This window comes from Lineus longissimus, chromosome 9 (genome assembly GCF_910592395.1).
Source record: "Lineus longissimus chromosome 9, tnLinLong1.2, whole genome shotgun sequence".
Taxonomy (NCBI): Eukaryota; Metazoa; Nemertea; class Pilidiophora; order Heteronemertea; family Lineidae; genus Lineus; species Lineus longissimus.
The window spans coordinates 6,430,122-6,449,850 of NC_088316.1; the positions used below are offsets into that span (position 1 = coordinate 6,430,122).

Below are 19,729 nucleotides of genomic sequence, written 5' to 3' on the forward strand. Positions count from 1 at the left end.
TGGCATGTCATGATAGGTTTCCTGAAACAAAAATCAGTAACGATATACATATTAAAACGGTTATGATCTGAAAAGGGTAAACTGTGTGTTATAAAACATCTGTGTTATATAAGCATATCATAGCGAAAGCCGATTTACGGTTGTCCCCTCGTCATGTCATGAAGTTCGCATAGAATTGAAGGCCCCATTAGAACTTCGTTCATCGTACTTCATCTTTGGTTGCAAGATGTATATCAAAGTGAGGGTGAGGTCCAGCATCACTCACCAACTGAAGCATGCTCTGAGTATAAATACTGCACACGCCACACTTTTGATGAAACTGAGTTAAGACCATTATCAAGCACAACATGGGCTATTTTTTACTTGCAAAACAACACCAAGTCCCCATCACCAACCATATTGAGCTAAAACCGCAGAGTCAAGACCCGATTTTGTTTTGTACATTTCTTTGTTTCTCCGAAGGGTAATAGTAAGTCGGTAGGAGTTTTAACAACAGCGAGAAGATCAGGTTACCACAAGTTATCCAACCTGAGATCAGGTTTTTTTTACTCGTATTTTTTATTTTACTACGTCGTATACAAAGCCCTTAGAAAAAGCAGTAAAATCCACTGGGAAGGGTGGTGTTCCGATCATCTAACATACCTCGCATACAAAATGTACTTTATGTTCAGATTTGCGGTATAATACCGTAAAGACATGTTTTAATAAAATCTTAAAAGTTCCTTACATTTTGATTCTTTATGCTACATCAATTTTATCCTGTTAAACAGTCTGTTGATTTTTGAGTGTCTCTTTATTAGGAAATACAACTAAACTTGCAGCGGGGGACTCGCGATTCAGTAAAGAGCCTTCGAAAATTCAAGCCTACATGCATAACCAAATGTTCTAAAAATAGCAACTAACGGAAATCCAGGTTTCATGGCGTTGGGTACCATTGCTTCTTTGGGCTCAAGCAAGTTAATGCAGCGAAGTGTAAAATTTGTGGTGTATATTGAAACTGTAATTCCTGGGCACGTGGCTTAAAACTTTTCGAGATTAGATGCGAACGACGCGCTGATTGGACCTTTTTTACCGCCATAATCCGTCTGAAGGGTATGGATTAGTATAATTGAAAACAACTGGTGCCAGGTTGCAGGCGATCACACCAGCATTGCATACTCTTCTTTATAAGAAGTTAATAAAACCAGTTTGTCTTGATTTTCTCAAAATACCAAATGTTGACCAATGCGCTGTTTTGGTACTCGGTGCTTAAATTACGATTTACAAAGTCGAATTATTTGTAGTCGTGCATGTAATGTGCTCAATTATTTTAGAAAAATCGTAAATCGTAATCGTAGTGCTAGGGCAATGCGGAAACTCCCTATTGTCACAATACATGTACAGCGAAATTTAATAATTTCTAAGTAACCACTAATGTTGCAGGCCCAGAGAGTGTTTGGTGAATGGCGAGTTTCAGTCAATTGAGTTGCGCTCTTCTAATGCCAAACCAATTGATGTATTCGTCACCTCCTATACAGACTGCATACAATCACAGCTTGGGGACTAGTTGAGAAAAAAGTAATTCGATCATGATCATTTGCGTGCCGATGTAAAAAAAATGCAAGTCCCCCCGGAATCTTAGTCCGGTCCTTTTGTTAAAGTGAATAGAGTCGCCGAGTTCCTTTGTTGAAGATTATGTAGCTAATCCTAACCAAACCATTAACCACATTCGTTGACAATACACAGCTATTGTATGGGGTCCTGCATTCCTAACGTCAATTCCTTTTACACCTGGCTAAAATGTGGGTACCTTCTGATTATTGAACACGCATACAGTGGGGTGGAAATCATTACTTCAAACATTGAGATATTATGTTTTGGTTTAGCACATATCATCGTCTGGGACATGACTTTCTGAACTCTAGACTAACATTGAGCAGTCCAGCCACAGCTAGACTGATGGATAGGATAAAAAGATCCGCCTGTTATGTTATTATTGTGCAATATTGCATAGTTTGGCTGGAACAGTCACAAAGAGATCTAGAATTCTGGCCGAATAATGCCCGGGACTTGCATACTGACTGGATATAGCAAGATAGATTGATGGATTATGTGTTACTCCGACGATTAAACTTGGTAGATAGGTACAATGTATATCCGATAAAGCGTTAGAGCTATATGCCCCCCCCCCCTGGAAAAAGTGTCCGACCCTATTGTATTCTGCAATATGGTTCTATAGAGACCCTGACCGTCAGTAGCTTAGAGATTGAAGTGCATAATAGAATCCTTTGTTTCCCGGGCATTCTATCCTAGGACATTTTAAACTTCTACACCGGTACCAAAAAAGCCGATTTTGACTTTTTAGCGATAATTAAAACGATACACCAACTTTTCAATATTTTCATATGACCAGCTGAGTTTACACATACACGATATTAACATGCTGCGTTTGGGAAAATTGATACACGTCCGAACTGCATATAGATAACTCGCGAGCATGCATGCATGTAGCGTGCATTATTACTGCCTTTTGGCGTCGCCTTGTTTAGAAAAGTGTAATGATATTCTATAAAATAATCAAAAGACTTATCTACAATGTAGCACTTAATCAAACTGGTTTCAGTCGCTCAAAGCGCTTCACATTACTTCACCGAGCTATTGGCCTCTACATTCATGATCGGTACATGGGAGAAGCCGCTATCCAGCGCTCACGACTAACATTCGTAGTTTTCCGTCACTTCCAGCTAGGCACCCATTTGCTCCTGGTTGGAGAGCAGCAAGTGCATGTAGGGTTAAGTGCCTTGCTCAAGGGCACAAAGATGAAACAGTGGTGATCCTTCCGAGAATTGAACCCACGACCTCCTGATAATGAGCCCGCTTCTCTAACCTCTATGCCACTGATCCCCCTGAATAGATAGTTTGCAAACAGTAAATATCTTTCAACGAACGCCTGCCCCTTTGAAGATCAATTACAGCTGCCGAGAGAGTCTGGTTTCCAGAGCTGACCTTACATTGTTTTGGCGAGTAAATTTGACAGTGATTAAACAATCTCCAATTATTGGATTATCGCCGAGACCCCCGGTGGCTGGGATGCCATTCGTGAAGTTAGAGTTTACATTTTTGTTAATATCAAGTATGATTGAAAAGGTCCTGCCACGATGACGACAGTATATCACAACCAGCATTGACTACGTGCTGACTGAAATGTTATATTTAACAAACACTACCAAATGTTTGACGCTCGTCAGAATCGTGGGTGCTGGTCTTACTTAGATTGTTTGATACGACCTGATACTATTCATGGCAGAAAAAAATAAAGTTTATTACTGCTCAAATTATGAATTAGAACGTATCCTGCCAAACGTTTTTACCAGACCACCCAAAACCCCCCATTTATATGTACACCTTTCGCCACAGGTTTCCTTTGAAACCCGCGTGATTATGCAGCTGCATCAATCCAGAAGGGAATTCGTAGTTAATTCCAGTCAGCAATGGGATACGACACCAGACCAGTTAGTATATAATGTTATATCACAACCGCAAGTCAAAGGTTCAAACAACACGCCAAGAGCGATGGCCAAACTACATATTTCTTTGCTAAAAGAATATTGCGTAAAGTTATTTTTCCAGTCATGATCATATGATAATTGTCTGATGGAGCATTAAAAAAACTTTCCAACTGCCTGAATTAATTATTGAAATATTCACTTAAAATGAGGCATTGCAAACGAAGAATCGTGAAAGCGAATGTGAACTGACTAACAGTTGCTTTGATTTTTGCTGAATCTTCATGTTGACTCCACATACTTTGTAGTGGTATCTATCGCGTAGCTTCTTATTATTATATTCTCAACAGTCAATAAATCATTCACGACTAGGGAAAACTCATCATTCTTCTCTAACTGAGACAAGACCACAATTGATTTTTTAAGCCTTTTAGCAGTTAAATTGTCAATGTTTGACCGCGACGCATCAAATAATGCGTGCGGTTGTGAATCTGAAATTTAGATTATGTTATTCCGGACAGTCAGGCAAGTAAATGGTGAAAAATAAACTGGTGATTGACCACGGACATTTTTTGATAATCGACAAATTAGACAGACTTTGATATTTCCACTCTTTTCAGCCAACTGGCAGAAAAAACTCAAAACACGCCCCCTATTACCCAATTAGCAAAATTCGAAATTAATTTTTTCATCAAATAATTTCTTTATATCTGTAGACTTGCCACAGCAAATATTTTTTTCAATACCTCTCCAAATATGTACTTGAGAGTTAAAAACATGCACTCGTCTAATTGATAGGCCTCGACCCTCCAACCTATGAATATTCATTAGTGGTCTTGTCTCAACTTTGACACCTCACGCCATGTCTTACCAGCCAATGACGTAGGAGTCATGTGACTGATACTACACGTGCTTCTAGAATTCCCGCCATAACATCTACTCTGACCGTTGATCTACCGTCACTGAACGCCACCGAGATGATAATATTACCGTTTCTGACAAGTTTCTGTGGCACTGGTTAATCGACGGAATGAGCGATTCGAAACTGCAGGGGAGTTAAGTCAGGCCGTTACTCACCCATGCTCACATACTTTGACCCGTAGTAAAACAGTCTAATGGACATCAAGACTGTATCATTTAACACAAAATATACACAGCAGATGAAATAGAGACGAATTAATAACATTATTAATGGTGCAGTTGTAAACATACACTGTGCCACCCTCCACGAAAGCTATCTGATCTGCAATCAGAGTCTTCAACAACTCTGTTGCAAAATATTGCGAGCATTATTAGGTAGCAAAATGCGATCAAACTAACATTCCCTTTGTTTCTGCTGGCATGATACCAGTACGAGATGATACAGAACCTTCTGAAGACGCTACTTCTATCTGGAGAAGATCGAGATGTGTAGCTCTTTACCGCGATAAAGTATGGGCTGATAACATGCTTAAAACGCCCTGGGATATTATAGTTATTTGGTTTGCATACATGATTTTGGGCATTTTTATTTTGAATAATAACAACTACTTATGACATTGACAAGATATGGGACTACACTTTTGCAAAGTTTAATGAAAATCCCAGCATTCATTTTTTTCAAATCACGAAAATGTATGTACACGTGTATACAGAATGTTGACTTGCTATGCCCGTTATCCTTCCTGAGTTAAGGGCAGAAATAAGTATAAGACCGATATGCACACTAACAACCCTACTATATAACCCGGCGAACAGGTAGTCAGAACTAGACCTTTTTGTACTGGTATGTCTAGTAATTGGCTATAACAGCGCAGCCATTTCAGGAATGATTCACTACAATTAACGCTGGATCGAGCTGAATTCGCCATATGGTGCAACATTGCAGTAAAAAACGGCTTCACTCGAGTGTAGTCCGACACCTCGATCTATCCCACAGTTGAGCGTGTTGTCTTAGCCTATATGTAGCTCTTTGCCCATTTGACTTCGTCTTGTTAAAAATCTATTTCATTCCGTTTATATTGAAAATTGATAAAAGTGGCAGTTATTCAACAGCATCGCAACCATGCTCCTTCAACGGCCCCTAATTAGCTTGAAATGAAAGTTTCCGCACGAACTGGATAAAGCGGCATAGTTATAATCGTGATATTTCTGGACATGTCATGATCACTTGTTACACTCAGATGGCTGTTGAATAGATGTCTTTGAGCAGGAACTGATATCGAATAATCTTTGTTTAATCTTGCTGGTAAGATGTTTTATTCTGTGGAAATAATTCTGTGTGACCAATTACAAAAACTTGGGAGGGTAGCCGTGTTCTGAGCTTACAATGTCAAAGTCAGCACAAACTGAAGACAAAAGCAAGGGTTGATTATCAACAAGAAGAGGTATATAATTTCAGAACCAGTGTAAGATATCAACATGGACACACTCAAGAATCTTATATTTTAAATTTTGCCCAACCTCTACATCCGAGGTCTACTTGATTAGCACTCAAAATCGCTGCACCACTAGACCCTGGATACTCGCGTACGTCATATCGCTCGTCACCGCCAGAATCTCGGGGTGACCTAGCATGTTTGACCTATGATCCGTCTATTCGGGCACTACGTGTCAGCACTGTTTCATCATGACCACAACTGTTTGTAGCCGACCAAATAATTGTAAAATTGAGCAATTATATCAGGATGAATACAGAAAAAGAACCCTTATACTTAAATATAAAAATAAATTACCAAAAGGGATTTTGAAATAATATTTTCACAGTGCTCGCGCGATCAGCATTTGTAACACGTGCTTCCTCGGTTCTATTTCGCTCGGAATGCCCGCATGGCCCGACTAAATGACGGAATTTTCGTGTAGAAGCAATCATTTTTTTATAGCAGCATTAGTTTCATATATTATCCATGTGCATGAACTTCTATTATGCCGTCAGTTGATTTGAGATCGCATTTGGGGTAAATTGTAATGTAGACTGATAATGCCGCCCTTTTCGCCGATTTAATATGCCGTGAATGTGCCAAGTGTCAAACAATTATTTACATCTTATTTGCATGTCAAACGTTATTCGTTGACCAATCAAATATGTTTGACCTCAACATGATGATACCAGGGGCAGTGCAAGTGACCATAGGAGCGCGCAATGACCCCTGGGTAAACAAGGTCGAATGTTGTTGTACTTCAACATCATTGTTTTTACGACGTTTCTTTTCAAGAAATAAAAACTTTTCACCCAGCTATTCAGATCTTCAAACTGACGAGCAATTCCCATTCTGACGAGCTGCTAATGCCAGATTTTATACGCACCCAGCGATGATTTTTCAATAGAGCTCCAGAAAATCTCTTTTTACGCCAGGAAATCGCCTGACCACGAACAATTGATGCCTCCCTTAGGATCTCCGAACATTAACTAAGAAATTGACATCTTACACAAGAATTGGCATTTGATTCAGTAATACGGTAGATTTAGGCAATACGCACGCTCGCATTCAAAGATCGACAAGACTGCTTTGTTTACTTTTGAATCGATCTTTTGAATGACTCTAATTTAGCAAAATGTCCGGTAGCCATGCGGCCATTGGGGCGACCCTAAGCTCTTAACGAAGGTACACAACACGGAGGCGGATCAGGTCACTGGTCTTTCTTCCAGTCCAAATGCGTCACGTCATCCATCCAAATTCTCTTTGGACGGCCGCGTCGGCGGCTACCCTCCACTGTGTCCTGCAAGATGGTATTTGCTAGTGTTTCCTTGGCTCTCGTGACATGGCCGAACCACCTCAGCTTTTTCTTCTTAGCAAGGGTTAGGAGGCTGTCATGATGCCCGATGAACTCGGTGACCCGTTCTTTCACTTGTGTGTTGGTGATGTAGGATGTATAGTGGATGTCGAGTAGTCTCCTGTAGCAATGCAGTTCAAATGCGTTGATCCGTTTCTCGATCTCGGTGTTCAAGGTTCACGATTCTGCAGCATACAAGAACAATGAGATCACCAAAGACCTCAGAAAGTGGATTTTTGCCGTCATAGAGAATTGTGTCATTGGGGATTACTAAATAATGTCACCTCGTACGCCCACTTTTAAATAATTTGTAAAATGTAAAATATTTGAATGTATTCTTCCGTAGACATGCAGTCAAACTGGCGACCATACAACAAAAAGAGGAACATTGAAGCAGCATCGCGGTGGGCTGAAGTGCGTTAGAAAAGAAATCCAATAAATTTAATCATGGTTACCAACACAATAGTAGCAGGTATCAATAGGTCTCGAACAGAGATCCTTGACTACACGTACAGGCTCATCACGAGTATGAAATTATCGACACATTTCCATAAGGAATTAATACAAACGATTTTTAATAGGCAATTTCGATGATTAAACTCGGATCGTTGAGTTACAATGTCTGATTATTAATTGTTTACACGGACACGATTCCACCGTATTCCCAACGGAGACCTGATGAAAGCAAATCAAATATGATTCGGTTTGACATGATCCCGCGCAGGAAATAGAAAGGCGCTCTCATGTATGTGATCCTGAAACTGCATGGGCACATACGTGATTGGTGAGGGAAAGATACGTCTCTTGCTCATCAAGGACACAAGAGTTTGTGGCCCTGAACTGGAAGTCGGCGAAAATACACATATTTCTGGTTTGAGCTCGACACCCTGTTCTGACGTTGAGCTGGCATTGCATGTTTACGAGGTTACACCTATCAGTTTGTTGTCTATTACTCAGACCATTTCACCTCAGCCGGCAGAGTCAGTAATTGCAGTGATGTTTTTTAATGTTGCTCAGTTATATCCAAAACAGAATTTTTTTTCCTCATTTTCTATCCTATGAAGTGACAACTTTGTTGTAACATTCGCACAACAGCATTGTGAACTGGCACCCACTTCAAATATGTTTAAGGAATTGATACCAAACTAGAGGTATTGGTTGTCTCACCAAACCGCGAGGGTGGAGCTAAAATGTAGACCAAGCCGAGGTAGAGCCGAGGTTATAGCCAACATTTCAGCTCCACCCGAGCGGTTTTGGTGAGACAATCAATACCGACAGTGAGGTTTCAATTTCTATTCTAAAATACATCAAATCAAACAACAAAAAGGTGGTTTTAAATGCTTTTTGACAGGCTGTTATGGTTGCCAAACAATTACCACTTAATTCAAAACGAGGTTTCGTTTGCCCATAGTGCATTTACACTGTAAAGTGCGGTTCGTTCTAAATCCAGGTATTTTAGAATATGACACTATAAATCACATCCTTAACAATACCAGCATGTTCGGATGAGAAACATGGCCACATTATTTGCATCATATTTAGATTAGAAAATAATGGATGTGCAATGATTAATATGAGACTAAAACATATGTCTTCTTGTTCGCTTCGAAACACAATACTAGGTTGTCGTCAATCAATGAAGCCCTCGATATATAGCCCTCGAAGACAATGCAATGAATGGCCGATTGCATTAAGGCGGATGAAGCAACTTTTATTAACACAATAAATCTTTCGTAGGCTGTGATAGTGCATGTTTATCCACGACTAAGGAAAACTGGAAGTCGGGCGATAACAAATCCAAAGTAAAATGAAAAGGCCAGGGACCATTGTGCTCAACACATTGATATTTGGTGGTTATAGGAATACTGGTTAAGAAACATGCTCAATGTATTTTATATAGGTCAAATCAACATCGGTATGACATGTGATGAATCCTTGCTTGGAGTACCTAGCACAAAAATATAACTGAAAACAAGTCACTAATAAACAAGAAATCGCACTTTTTAGGTTTTCAGTTTTGGCCCCCTGGAGACTCATATTGGACAGACATTTGGTGTCAGAGGATATCTGACGTAGCTGGAGGGTCATGTGAACCAAGTTTCAAATTGCTAGCTTTAGCAGTTAAGAAACGAGCCATTGTTACACTGACTCAAATGGCCAATTTGAGCCATTTGACCACTTTGACCTTGAAAAGTAGGTCAAATCAATATAACCCGTAGGATAGATATGTGATGTATCCTTCTTGAGAGTCAAGAACCTACCATAAAAATATCATCGAAAACAAGTTGCCCCCAGGTGCTCAAGTCGAGAATCAGATCGTGCCGAAATTCGGTGTCAGAGGTTATATGATATAGGTAGTTTAGTCTACCGAATTTCAAGTTCATAGCCTTAACGGGTAGGAAACGTGCTATAATTACACTCAAACGGCCAATTGACGCCATTTGCCCTATGTGGCCTTGAAAATTAGTTCAAATTAAAAGGCTTACTGGATATTGCGCAACGAAACGAAACGAGCGAAATGGGGGAGCGACCATTATGTTTTACCCCGGTACGTCAAGTTCGATACATGGTGTCAGTCACCAATATGGATGTGTTTTCCATTATGAATACGTGTTTTTAAAAATCAAAATCATGAATTTCCTTTCCATTAGAAGAAAACGATGACGACGTTTCAGTTTAGGAGCCTTAGTTTTGTGGTCCCAATGGCCAAATTAACCCCTCGTTGGCTGAAAAGTCGATTCACCGGTCACAAATGGTCGAAAATGACTCCCAAAACTTCAGACCCCCACCTGGTAATTATCACGGTCAGCCCACAACAAAATTTCTATGGTTTGAAGATCTAACCCCGGGCTGTATTATCTGCCGGAAATTGATTTTCATCGGCACGTCTGGGAAAAATCTATGGGGCGCTAAACTTGACCAATTCAACTTTTTAATGCATTATCAATTTGATAATAAATGTAGTGTGTACCCGTAACCGCCTCATGTGAATTACCAAAATTACATGCCAAATTCGCACATGACCTGTTATTTCTTAAAGTTTGGAAGCTCAAATGTCTGAATGTAATGTATGCGCGTAATGTATACTCTCAGCAAGCGAATAGTTGTGATCGTCGGTTTTTGATACGAATCGTTTCCTGTATGGCCGTTACAAGCCGTTGTCTGAATATGATGTGAACCTGTTTACCGTTCAATGCTGCTCCCTGTGACGCTGTACCCGCAAATGTTCAATGAAAAAAATGCTGATAAGGACTTACACGGCTTGTTCGCATTGTAAACATAGTGGTACCCGGGTCAACTGTCTTTGCGTTTGGCCTAATTTTACAACGATTTCTCCCCATCTAACCACGATCTAGGATGGACAGGCTGTGTATTATGTATAGGAAAAGTCACCTAGGGACCGTTGCGTAGAAGACTTTTTTTGGCGAAATATTGCGCAAAGTCCAGTAAGCCAAATCAAAAACCCGTATGATATGTGATGTATCCTCGCTAGAAGAACCTATTAAAATGTTTTATTGAAAACTAGTCACTTATAAGACGATATCACACTTTTTCAGGTTTCCACTTTTAGCCCCCTGGTGGCCAGGTTAATAATCAGATAGGACCGAAACTCAGTGTCATAAGTCTGACCTGGGGGGGGGGGGGGGGCCTGGGTACAAAGTTTGAAGTTCATAGACCTAGCATGTGCCACTGTTTTTTAAACTGGAAACAGACGACGACGACGAAGAACGACGGACACTGCGGTATTTTATAGACTCCCCTACGGTGAACCAAAAACTGAGAGGTTCAATGGGTGGTCATGGCAATCATTCGAGAGGTTACGTATCATGGAGGTTAAGATCGGCCCCGACTCCGAGAACTAGAACAAGTCGAGTCCATTGTTTGTGAGTTCCCCAATAAAGATCATTCAGACGGTCGGAGAAACTACTTGCAGGTTTTCAATATTGACTCGTAGCAGACATATCACTAAAATATTTACGGGTATGATAACTGCGGAGTCTCCATACAAACATTGAGACCGTCGGGTGGAGCTAAAATTCTGCGGCAATCTTTCTTTCAAAGCGCTTCAGGTCTGGGTCTACATTTGTGCTCTACCCTGAAGACCCGTCATTGACCCGCCTGCGCGGTATTAATTCATAAAGTGACTTCACTTAGAGTTTTTGTCCACTTGGTCTGTCATATGATACTACAAGGTAAGGGTTTTGTTTAATATTCACAAATCGGCCAAAACGGAAACTTTTCTCTGGTACCGGCACGGCAGTAGCGTGTTACGACCACCGATGTAAACAAACGAAGGAGGCCGTTGAAGCCAATAGTGCACGGTGTTGCGTTGTATACATGACAGCTCACATGGTGCCTGAGATGAATGAGCTATAAGATGGAGACAACTATGAGAATTAGCTAATGATAGCCTCACAAATTAACAATAGATTGTCGGGTAACTTGACTAAAATACAGACATATGCATTTATTAGTTTGTCTGTTATAGGTTTAAACGACTATAAGTCAGCTTAATAACATGGAGTAATGACAGTACAATTACATGTATTGTACAATATGCACATATCAAGAGATTATCCATGAGAGCCAACCTACACACGGACCACTAAAACACGAATCGATGGAATTTAGGCGTGTCTTATTGCAACTTTTATCAGGCGACTGGTACATGCAACGATACAAAATAAAATGCATTTTCCGCTGAATGTCAGCAGTAACTTAATACATGGTAATGAGTCTTGTTTCAGTAGAATACGCATTTCGCTTTAGTGTCAGAAGCCTGTTATATATACAGGCTATAATGAAATGCTGATGCAGAATAAACGAAACACCCCCGGCCACCCCCTGCAGGCACACACACATCACCAGCCCCACCACCCAAGCACACCCACCCAGGCGCACACACAATTTGTAGCAGATCGAAGACTCAATATTCGTTGAAAGCGACACCAATTGGTCAGCTTATACATCTTGGAGCCCAAAGCTGCCTTACCCCAAATCGTCAGAGGTAAGTATACCTTTTCAATTAGTACTTCAATCAAATTGAAATCCGCAAAAACCAATCGTCATTTAAAAACATTGTCATTTGAAATACGTTGTATCTGATAACCTGACACTCATAAAATCCGCATGTACATGTACCTGCCAGCACGTATAGTCTGGCAATAAAACATGAATTGAGAAAATACCATGTATTTCAGCAACACAAACACGGCAACAGCTTGAATTGGAATTGCCAATACTGTACATTTGGTGATAAACAACAATGAAGACACGGAAAAATTATTTTACTACGATGCCTGGTGTATACATAAAGTCTTCAGTAAACGCATTTACTAGTATCATTTGATTACTAGTAGTGGACCCGTGGAGAAGTACTTGTTTGAAGAGCGGGAAAAGGTGACCAAATAATAAGGGAGACTAATGGCAATGAATTAAGTCGTCCCCCTTTCAGTATCATTTTGAAATATTATAATCATTCACTGTGAAAATAAATTCAATATTTGAGGTAATATCCCGGCCTCAATTCGTTCATGTGTTACGACAACAAACAGCATCTCATTTTTTAGTCTGATAAAACCAAATATGACCGTAAATAGTCGTTATTATTTAGCTTTTAGCTTTTATGAACCCTGTACCCCCCCCCCCCCCCCCACAGGCACCAATCCACACATAGATGGTTCATTATTTATTTTGTGTCGAATTTTGGGCGAACAGTTTATTTCTAACCGCCGGGTCCAAGTTGACAAGAAAGATAGGAAGAGCTTAGTATCCGTCGACCCCCTTCATCATGTTACTGGAAAGCTACTTACAGTCACAGCCTGAATGAAACAATAAGGTGAACCCTCACTTGCCAGACATATCATTCGAAGTCCTGGAATTAGTGTCAGATCCTGACCTTTCAAAATGCTGTGGAACCTATTTTACAATGACTATAACAGACGGCCATCCTCCCATTGATTGAATAAATAGCTTGAGAGAGAGTTACAATTTCAGTGACCGTTTGCCGTACGGTTAGATGTGTGTGATCTTCCTACACTAGTGTTTCCTACCTTGGTGTATGTTTGAATTTAAAATTTAAGTGAAATTGATATCAAAGAATCTGATATCTGATTCTAGTCACCTGACTGTTTCACTATGAGTTTAAACATTGAAAAGAAAATCAGCATCTGTTATAAGAAATGTAATCGAAAAGGAATGTAAGCTTACACCGCAAACGTCATATCGCATTTACTTTCTTATCGAATGTGGCTTAATGCAATGCCGAATGATCGAGTCAGAAGGAGATTTTTGTACTGTCTCGGCCAAAAGTAAATGAACACATGTAAGTCATGCGCAACTCTTGAAGTATTACGGCTGAATGACTATGGGTGAAATATCAGTATGTTATTCACCAAAATCTCATGATTGAATTGTCAAGGTAAAAATATAGTTGATATAAGAATTGGCCGGGTCTATTTGGCAAGCCGCTCGCCGAACAGGCATCTTTTTTTGTCCTGTTTGGAGAGCCGCTTGCCAAACAGCACTAAAAAGCCACCCTGTTCGGCCAGCCGGGCTTGCCAAACAGGTAAAAAATCTACCCTGTTTGGCGAGCTGGAGACTTTACAACACATTAGCCAATCGGAGGGCTCTCCATTCAGGACAAGAAAAAGTCGCTGTTTGGTAAGCCGGGCTTGCCAAATAGTCACTTCCATAAGAATTTCGTATCACAATTTCAAATCGTGAATACGCAAAATGTCTAGGGGTGTTTTTCTTTCTATCGTGGTTTTCATACATGCAGTAATCAATGAGTACAGCTGCAAGATATTCAGCACCAAAAAAATTAAACCCTTTGTCCAATTTGCTAACTCTGACGAAGATTATCATTAAAAAATTTAAAAAGGAGTCGATGAGATGTCGACTGTTGACTTTTTATTGTTTCAATTTGTATATACTAGTATTTTTGTCTGTCGCAGAGAAATCATTGGTTGAATTGATTGTTTGTTTGTCCGGATTTTAGTCTTTACCCAAATGGCAACACGCTAATCGTAACGTTGTCTAACGGCACACACGAACGGCAAAGAATAATTAAAGAAGAAATCGTTTCGTTTAGTACGAGGCAAGAGCATAACAAATAATGACGATTGGAAGGTTTCGCAAGTACGAAGGTATAGTGGGGCCACCAAGTCCTTTGTTATTTAGTTCATTCATGCAACACTAACAGTACTAGTATCTAGCATTATTTATGTTCATACTGAGTTAATAAAATCGTTCCTAAAAATTCAATTCTCTTTTATTTGCATGTGTTTTGATCGGACCACAAATAAGCAAAATATGAGCAGAAGAATGCAAAAATCCTACACCCCATATAGGGGTTATGATGTAGACCAAGTGTTTAACAGGGAAATAAAATACATTCATTTAAATAGCACTGGAAATCGCGTTTTACTGACAACAATAAGGTGATGACTTAAAATTGGTTTGATTGACCGTTACGGTTCCAACAACAGTAAAGCGTGCTTATAATTGTGACGGGTTCAACATTAACGAAATCACTAAAAACAACTTCTTTATGAATCTAAAGTTCACTTACCATATTTGAAAAATACCTGGTCACCTTCCTAGTTCATTTATATGACTTTAGCAAGGACTATCCACCAGCTATTAACAATGTATCACTGTGTCGATGCTTTAGGAGAATCTAAGGTCTATCCCTATAACATATACAACGACCGCGGAGTGTTAAATGGATCTAAATTTCCAATGCAATAGCAGCATTTTATACTAGCGTAACAAAAACGTCGAAAGAGTTGATATGACATGACTATTAATAAATAGTGTTCTGTATCAAATAAATGTTTCTTATCAAATGATGATTAATGGACTATCAAATGAATTTTATGTTTTCTAGTAACAATCACGGATACTTCCAAATTACCAATGTTGTCATCGTTTTTTCCCGCAGGACCGCGATCACATAAAAATGAGGATTTGCTGAATCGTCGTCGTCAAGTGGTCCCAATGAACATTAGCATGATTGTACGGACAACAAACAACAGTTAGGGAAATTCCGGAAGAAGTCAAGTGTCGTTTTCGTGAACATTGTGACATTGGCACATACCATAAAGCAGTCAAGCAGATTTGCCAAAAAAGAGCGGGCGGCAGCCCGTTCGACATGTTCGAGCTATTCCACCTCCTCCACACTGACTCGCGATTCGACTACGATCTTTAGTTACTCTGGGACTCGGACCGCACTCTTGTTAATATAACCCGTGTTTTTTCTTGGCTTATAGGCTTGTGCTAAAAAACCCACATCTGCTCATGTTCTTGTGGGTTTCAATGATGATTTCCCACTTCGCTATTGCTAGCAGCGAGATATCGCACTTTTTTATGTACATGTACATGTATGTAAAATTAATGCAGTTGTACATTATGGATATTCTGCCACGTGCTGGCATAACTGGATCAAGCTCTATGCCGTAGTATCTCTCCTGGCATAGGCAAATCGAGGAGTTTTGAGTGGTTATGGCTTAATTTGGCGACAACTCGTGTAATGTAGTATCATAGCGCATCATGACAGATTGATGGGCGACAGTATCAATATTTGACTACAGTATCAATACCTAAAGTCTATCAATATTTGAAAGTTTACCAATATTTGAAGTTCCAAAAGAGCAGACAGTTCAGACATAATTAACTTTTACAATTAGTATAAAAAGCTGTGGCATGATATTTGTAGAATAACTTTTAATGATCTTCCTAGAATCAATTGTAACATCAGTTCAATTATTCCGATTAGTTCAATAAGCAAAACGATTATTTTAAATAGCCAGTTTAGTCTCTTAATTAATAATTTTATGATGGCCAGTCACGTTGTCGCAAATGATACGCTGTGATGCGGGTTTTCGAACGAAGCAATATAGAGTTATGTAAATGTCTAAGCAAATTAGAGGTGGTAAAATAAACACGGTTGCAACACAAACGTCGTCTCCTCGAGTAACTTCTAGCTGCATGATTCTGGTCTGTGACGGGCCCTCTCACTATATAACATAACGGAAGCAGTCCCCAGGAGAGATTCCCCACCTACCAGCTACAAGCGGTAACATCTACAAGCCCCGTGACACTCGCTGAAATGACCACTAAGCCATTGTCATGATGAAGCATTGAACTTGGATGTCCTAACGCATTTGTCATTAGCCTCATTGTATTTTTGGCCAAGATGCTCTCGCAATGTAGAAATAGCACATGACCAATTGCTTGCATCAGCAACTTCATCTCGAGATGCTAATAACCATTTCGTATTAGTAGCGTGTTTAAGTTTTGCATCTAAAATTAACCCAAATGTCGCTGCTTTAATAAGAACCGCCTTAACTGTCGTTTCTCATTGTGTTTTTTTGTCAACATTCTCTCGAAACGGAAAAAGAGCACTATGATCTGGTATCACCGGCGGTTTAACTGAGACGGAGTGCATGTACAACATACTATTTTCCCTTTTAAGTACCATCCCAATCATTCGCCATTTGACCGGAACTAACCCCAAAATAGAGATTTTATTGGCCCGTAGCAAATGAGCAGGCCATGGATACAATGGTCGACACTTTAAATGATTGGTAAATTCACCGGAACTAACCCAAGTGGTGCTATTAGAACTGCCTCATTGGCATTCTCTATCGCAATCACAATCATTCAGATCCAACGATCGGTATCACTACAAGGCTTCTCCGCATCACACAAATCGAGATTAGTTGGAAACAAGAGTTAAAGCTTACCTTAGAGTTAACCAGATGATGAGTAGGCAAACGCGCGTACCCGGGAGCTGTGGCACACTGTGTCCATTAGCCGAGTACGGCATAATCGTCTAACGCATATTTTCCTCACATCCTGTGAATGAAAAAAGGGAGAAACACTGTAACTCCTTTCGCTACCGAGACATAAATGTGAGCGACTTGGTTGTGATTGTGGTATTATTCCGAGGAATCTTTCGAACCTCGGGCCCACAGCACGCAGCTGTTTCGCACGTGTATTGGTGTGTGTGGTATTGATTATTTCATTGTCCTAGGGAGAGATTTTGAGTGTTTTTCTCTCAGACAGATCGATGTTGGTTCTGATAATCAACACACGAACTGAGGCAGATAAATGCACCTGAAAATTGAAAATCGATTAAGTCACGAATACTCGTTTTCTGGGTTTGGCTGAGTGCGTCTCTAATGCGTCTAATGTAATACAGCAGACTTGGCGACGACATTCTTCTCCAGAGGGACTTGTTGTGGCATGATGTTAAATGCGCTCCGACGGAAAACACGAGCTTTCACAGACAATGAAAGTAATGAAACAAACGTCCTCCAGGGGATAGGTATTTTCCGCCCGGGTGTATTCAAATATCAAAAGAGTAATTGTGTCAGTGTCTTCCAAACCTGTCCGTGGTTTTTTCAAACTGAGGCTCCGAACTAAATCAATCCAAAGTGTGTTATTGAAGTTAATATTATTAGTCAATTTTTAATTTTTTGGGCTAAGAAACTAGCAGAAGATATGGGATTAAGAGGCTTGACCGAATGGACGATCATACCCCCATCGGCTATTCACCAAATTCCAAAAGCAAATTTGTCGTGATTTGAAGTCTACAAAAATTTGAGGCAATGTGAATGGCTTATTTCCAAATGACGAGATGTAGAATTTGGCACTTTTATTGATTCAGAGAGTGAAACCCGAAGACAAATTCTACTTTGGGGCATTGCTGAATTTTGACTGAATTGATTCTAGTGTATCGAGATCAATTCCCTCCGGGTAACTTTATGTTTTGAGCATTTTTTGTTCCGAAGACATGAATTAAAATAGTTACCTTGTTTTTCTAAATTACACTTGTAGTGCTTTCAATATTCCTCAATACATTCGCTAAAATGAGGCTATGACATTTTAATCAGTATAACTTTGCGGTGAATGAGAGACTTAATCATATTCCAAGTCTATATCATGTCTACAGAATTCATGCTGACAGATAACAATACCTATGCACACGTTAGATTGATAAAGATAATGCGCGCGGAAATGGCGTTTAAAGCAGCATATTGGATTTTCACCACAATATCCGTAATATAGATCTTGAATATCCTGCCTGACTTGAAAGAGGAAATTAATTTTAGAAATGGTTTTAGTGCTGTCGTATGTCAACAGAATGACAGTCTCAGTTTATCAGCCAAGACCAGGAAGCAGAGTGTTTTGAGAAGTGCCATGCTCCAGCTAATAAGCTTATATTGAATATGCCATACCACGCATCATGAAAAAACCAATAGGTCATGAAAAATATGCTGGTGTTTCTAAATTACTCGCAGGGGATTTTCAAATCATTTCAAGCAAATAACACAAGCCGCCGGCCTGGCCCTTCCAATATTAGGTCATTGATTGTTCTATGAAACATTGGTTTGCAAGTAAAATACTAAGCGCCTGTTTTTGCAGAGGTCTCGGTCTTTCATCGAGATGCATTGCAATATCGCAGTGGTTTATTCCCATTTCGCCATTTCCCACTTCGCCAATTGCCATTTCGCCACTAAAAATTGCCATTTCGCCAGTTTGCCATTTCACCAGTTTTCCATTTCGCCACTTTCCCATTTCGCCATCTTCTATTTCACCCTCTTCAAAAATGGATTCTTCCATGTCAGCTATTATATACAAGTCAATTTTCACCAATACTTTTAACCCACTTCGAGTTCGACCATAAAACCAACTATGCGTTAAATTTCTAATTCGAATGATCGTTAAGATAATTAAAACAATATCAATATCCGTTTAGAATAACAATTCTGGAAGATTTGAACCAACCTGGTAAACCACGCGCCTCCTTGCGAGAGAATGAAGTGAATGTGCCCAGAAAGGATATCATTGACCTCGAAACAAAAGAGGAACAAACTGGAAAAACATGAAATTTTTTACAATCCTTTATTCGTAACTTTCCAAAATCACAAAGGGAAACCATCCAACTAAGAAGATGGGAAAAATCAGGATCAGCGAAAAAAGAATGGAATGGTCCATTTCGTACAGGCGGTTGAAGCAAAATATAATATTCATTGGCGAAATGGGAACTGGCGAAATGGAAAAATGGCGAATTGGAAGTTGGCGAAATGGGAAGACACCATCGCAGTCTACGAACGAGGTTTACTCTCGAGGTTGGTTGGTCCAAAGGACTGCGATATTGTGCCCAAACAATTCATGTCCCCTGTGTGTACAGTCAAACCTAATCACAACAACGTATAATAACGACAAATAAGAGGATCCAAAGCCGAAGGTAATTTTCAGCATGTTTTGTGCGTACAACTTATCAACTCTGTGGCGGGATAGTATTGGACTAAACATCCGCTTGCTGGGTTCCTGAAATAGACGAGTTTCGGTGGGTGGAGCTAAAATACAGGCCCAGACCGGCCAAAGCGCCACCGGTTTGGAGTGGACTCTGAGCTCCACCTGACTATTGCAGTTAAATATGGTAACGTGTATAATATATCACTCAAACTGCCGTCAGC

General features: G+C 39.9%; 1 protein-coding gene across 10 annotated transcripts in view; it reads right to left on the reverse strand.

Annotated features, from left to right (window-relative positions):
• LOC135493600 (glycine receptor subunit alpha-2-like) overlaps window positions 1-19,729 on the reverse strand; it is a 387,954-nt gene that overhangs the window by 35,830 nt on the left and 332,395 nt on the right. For 9 of the 10 annotated variants that reach the window (XM_064781063.1, XM_064781068.1, XM_064781066.1 and 6 more), the window contains one exon: window positions 16,988-17,099. In XM_064781063.1, the coding sequence (XP_064637133.1) occupies window positions 16,988-17,070 (83 nt within the window). In that variant the 5' untranslated portion in view covers window positions 17,071-17,099. Of the gene's footprint in view, window positions 1-16,987; window positions 17,100-17,393; window positions 17,454-19,729 lie in introns of those variants that run through there. The other variant, XM_064781065.1, reaches the window with a different exon arrangement.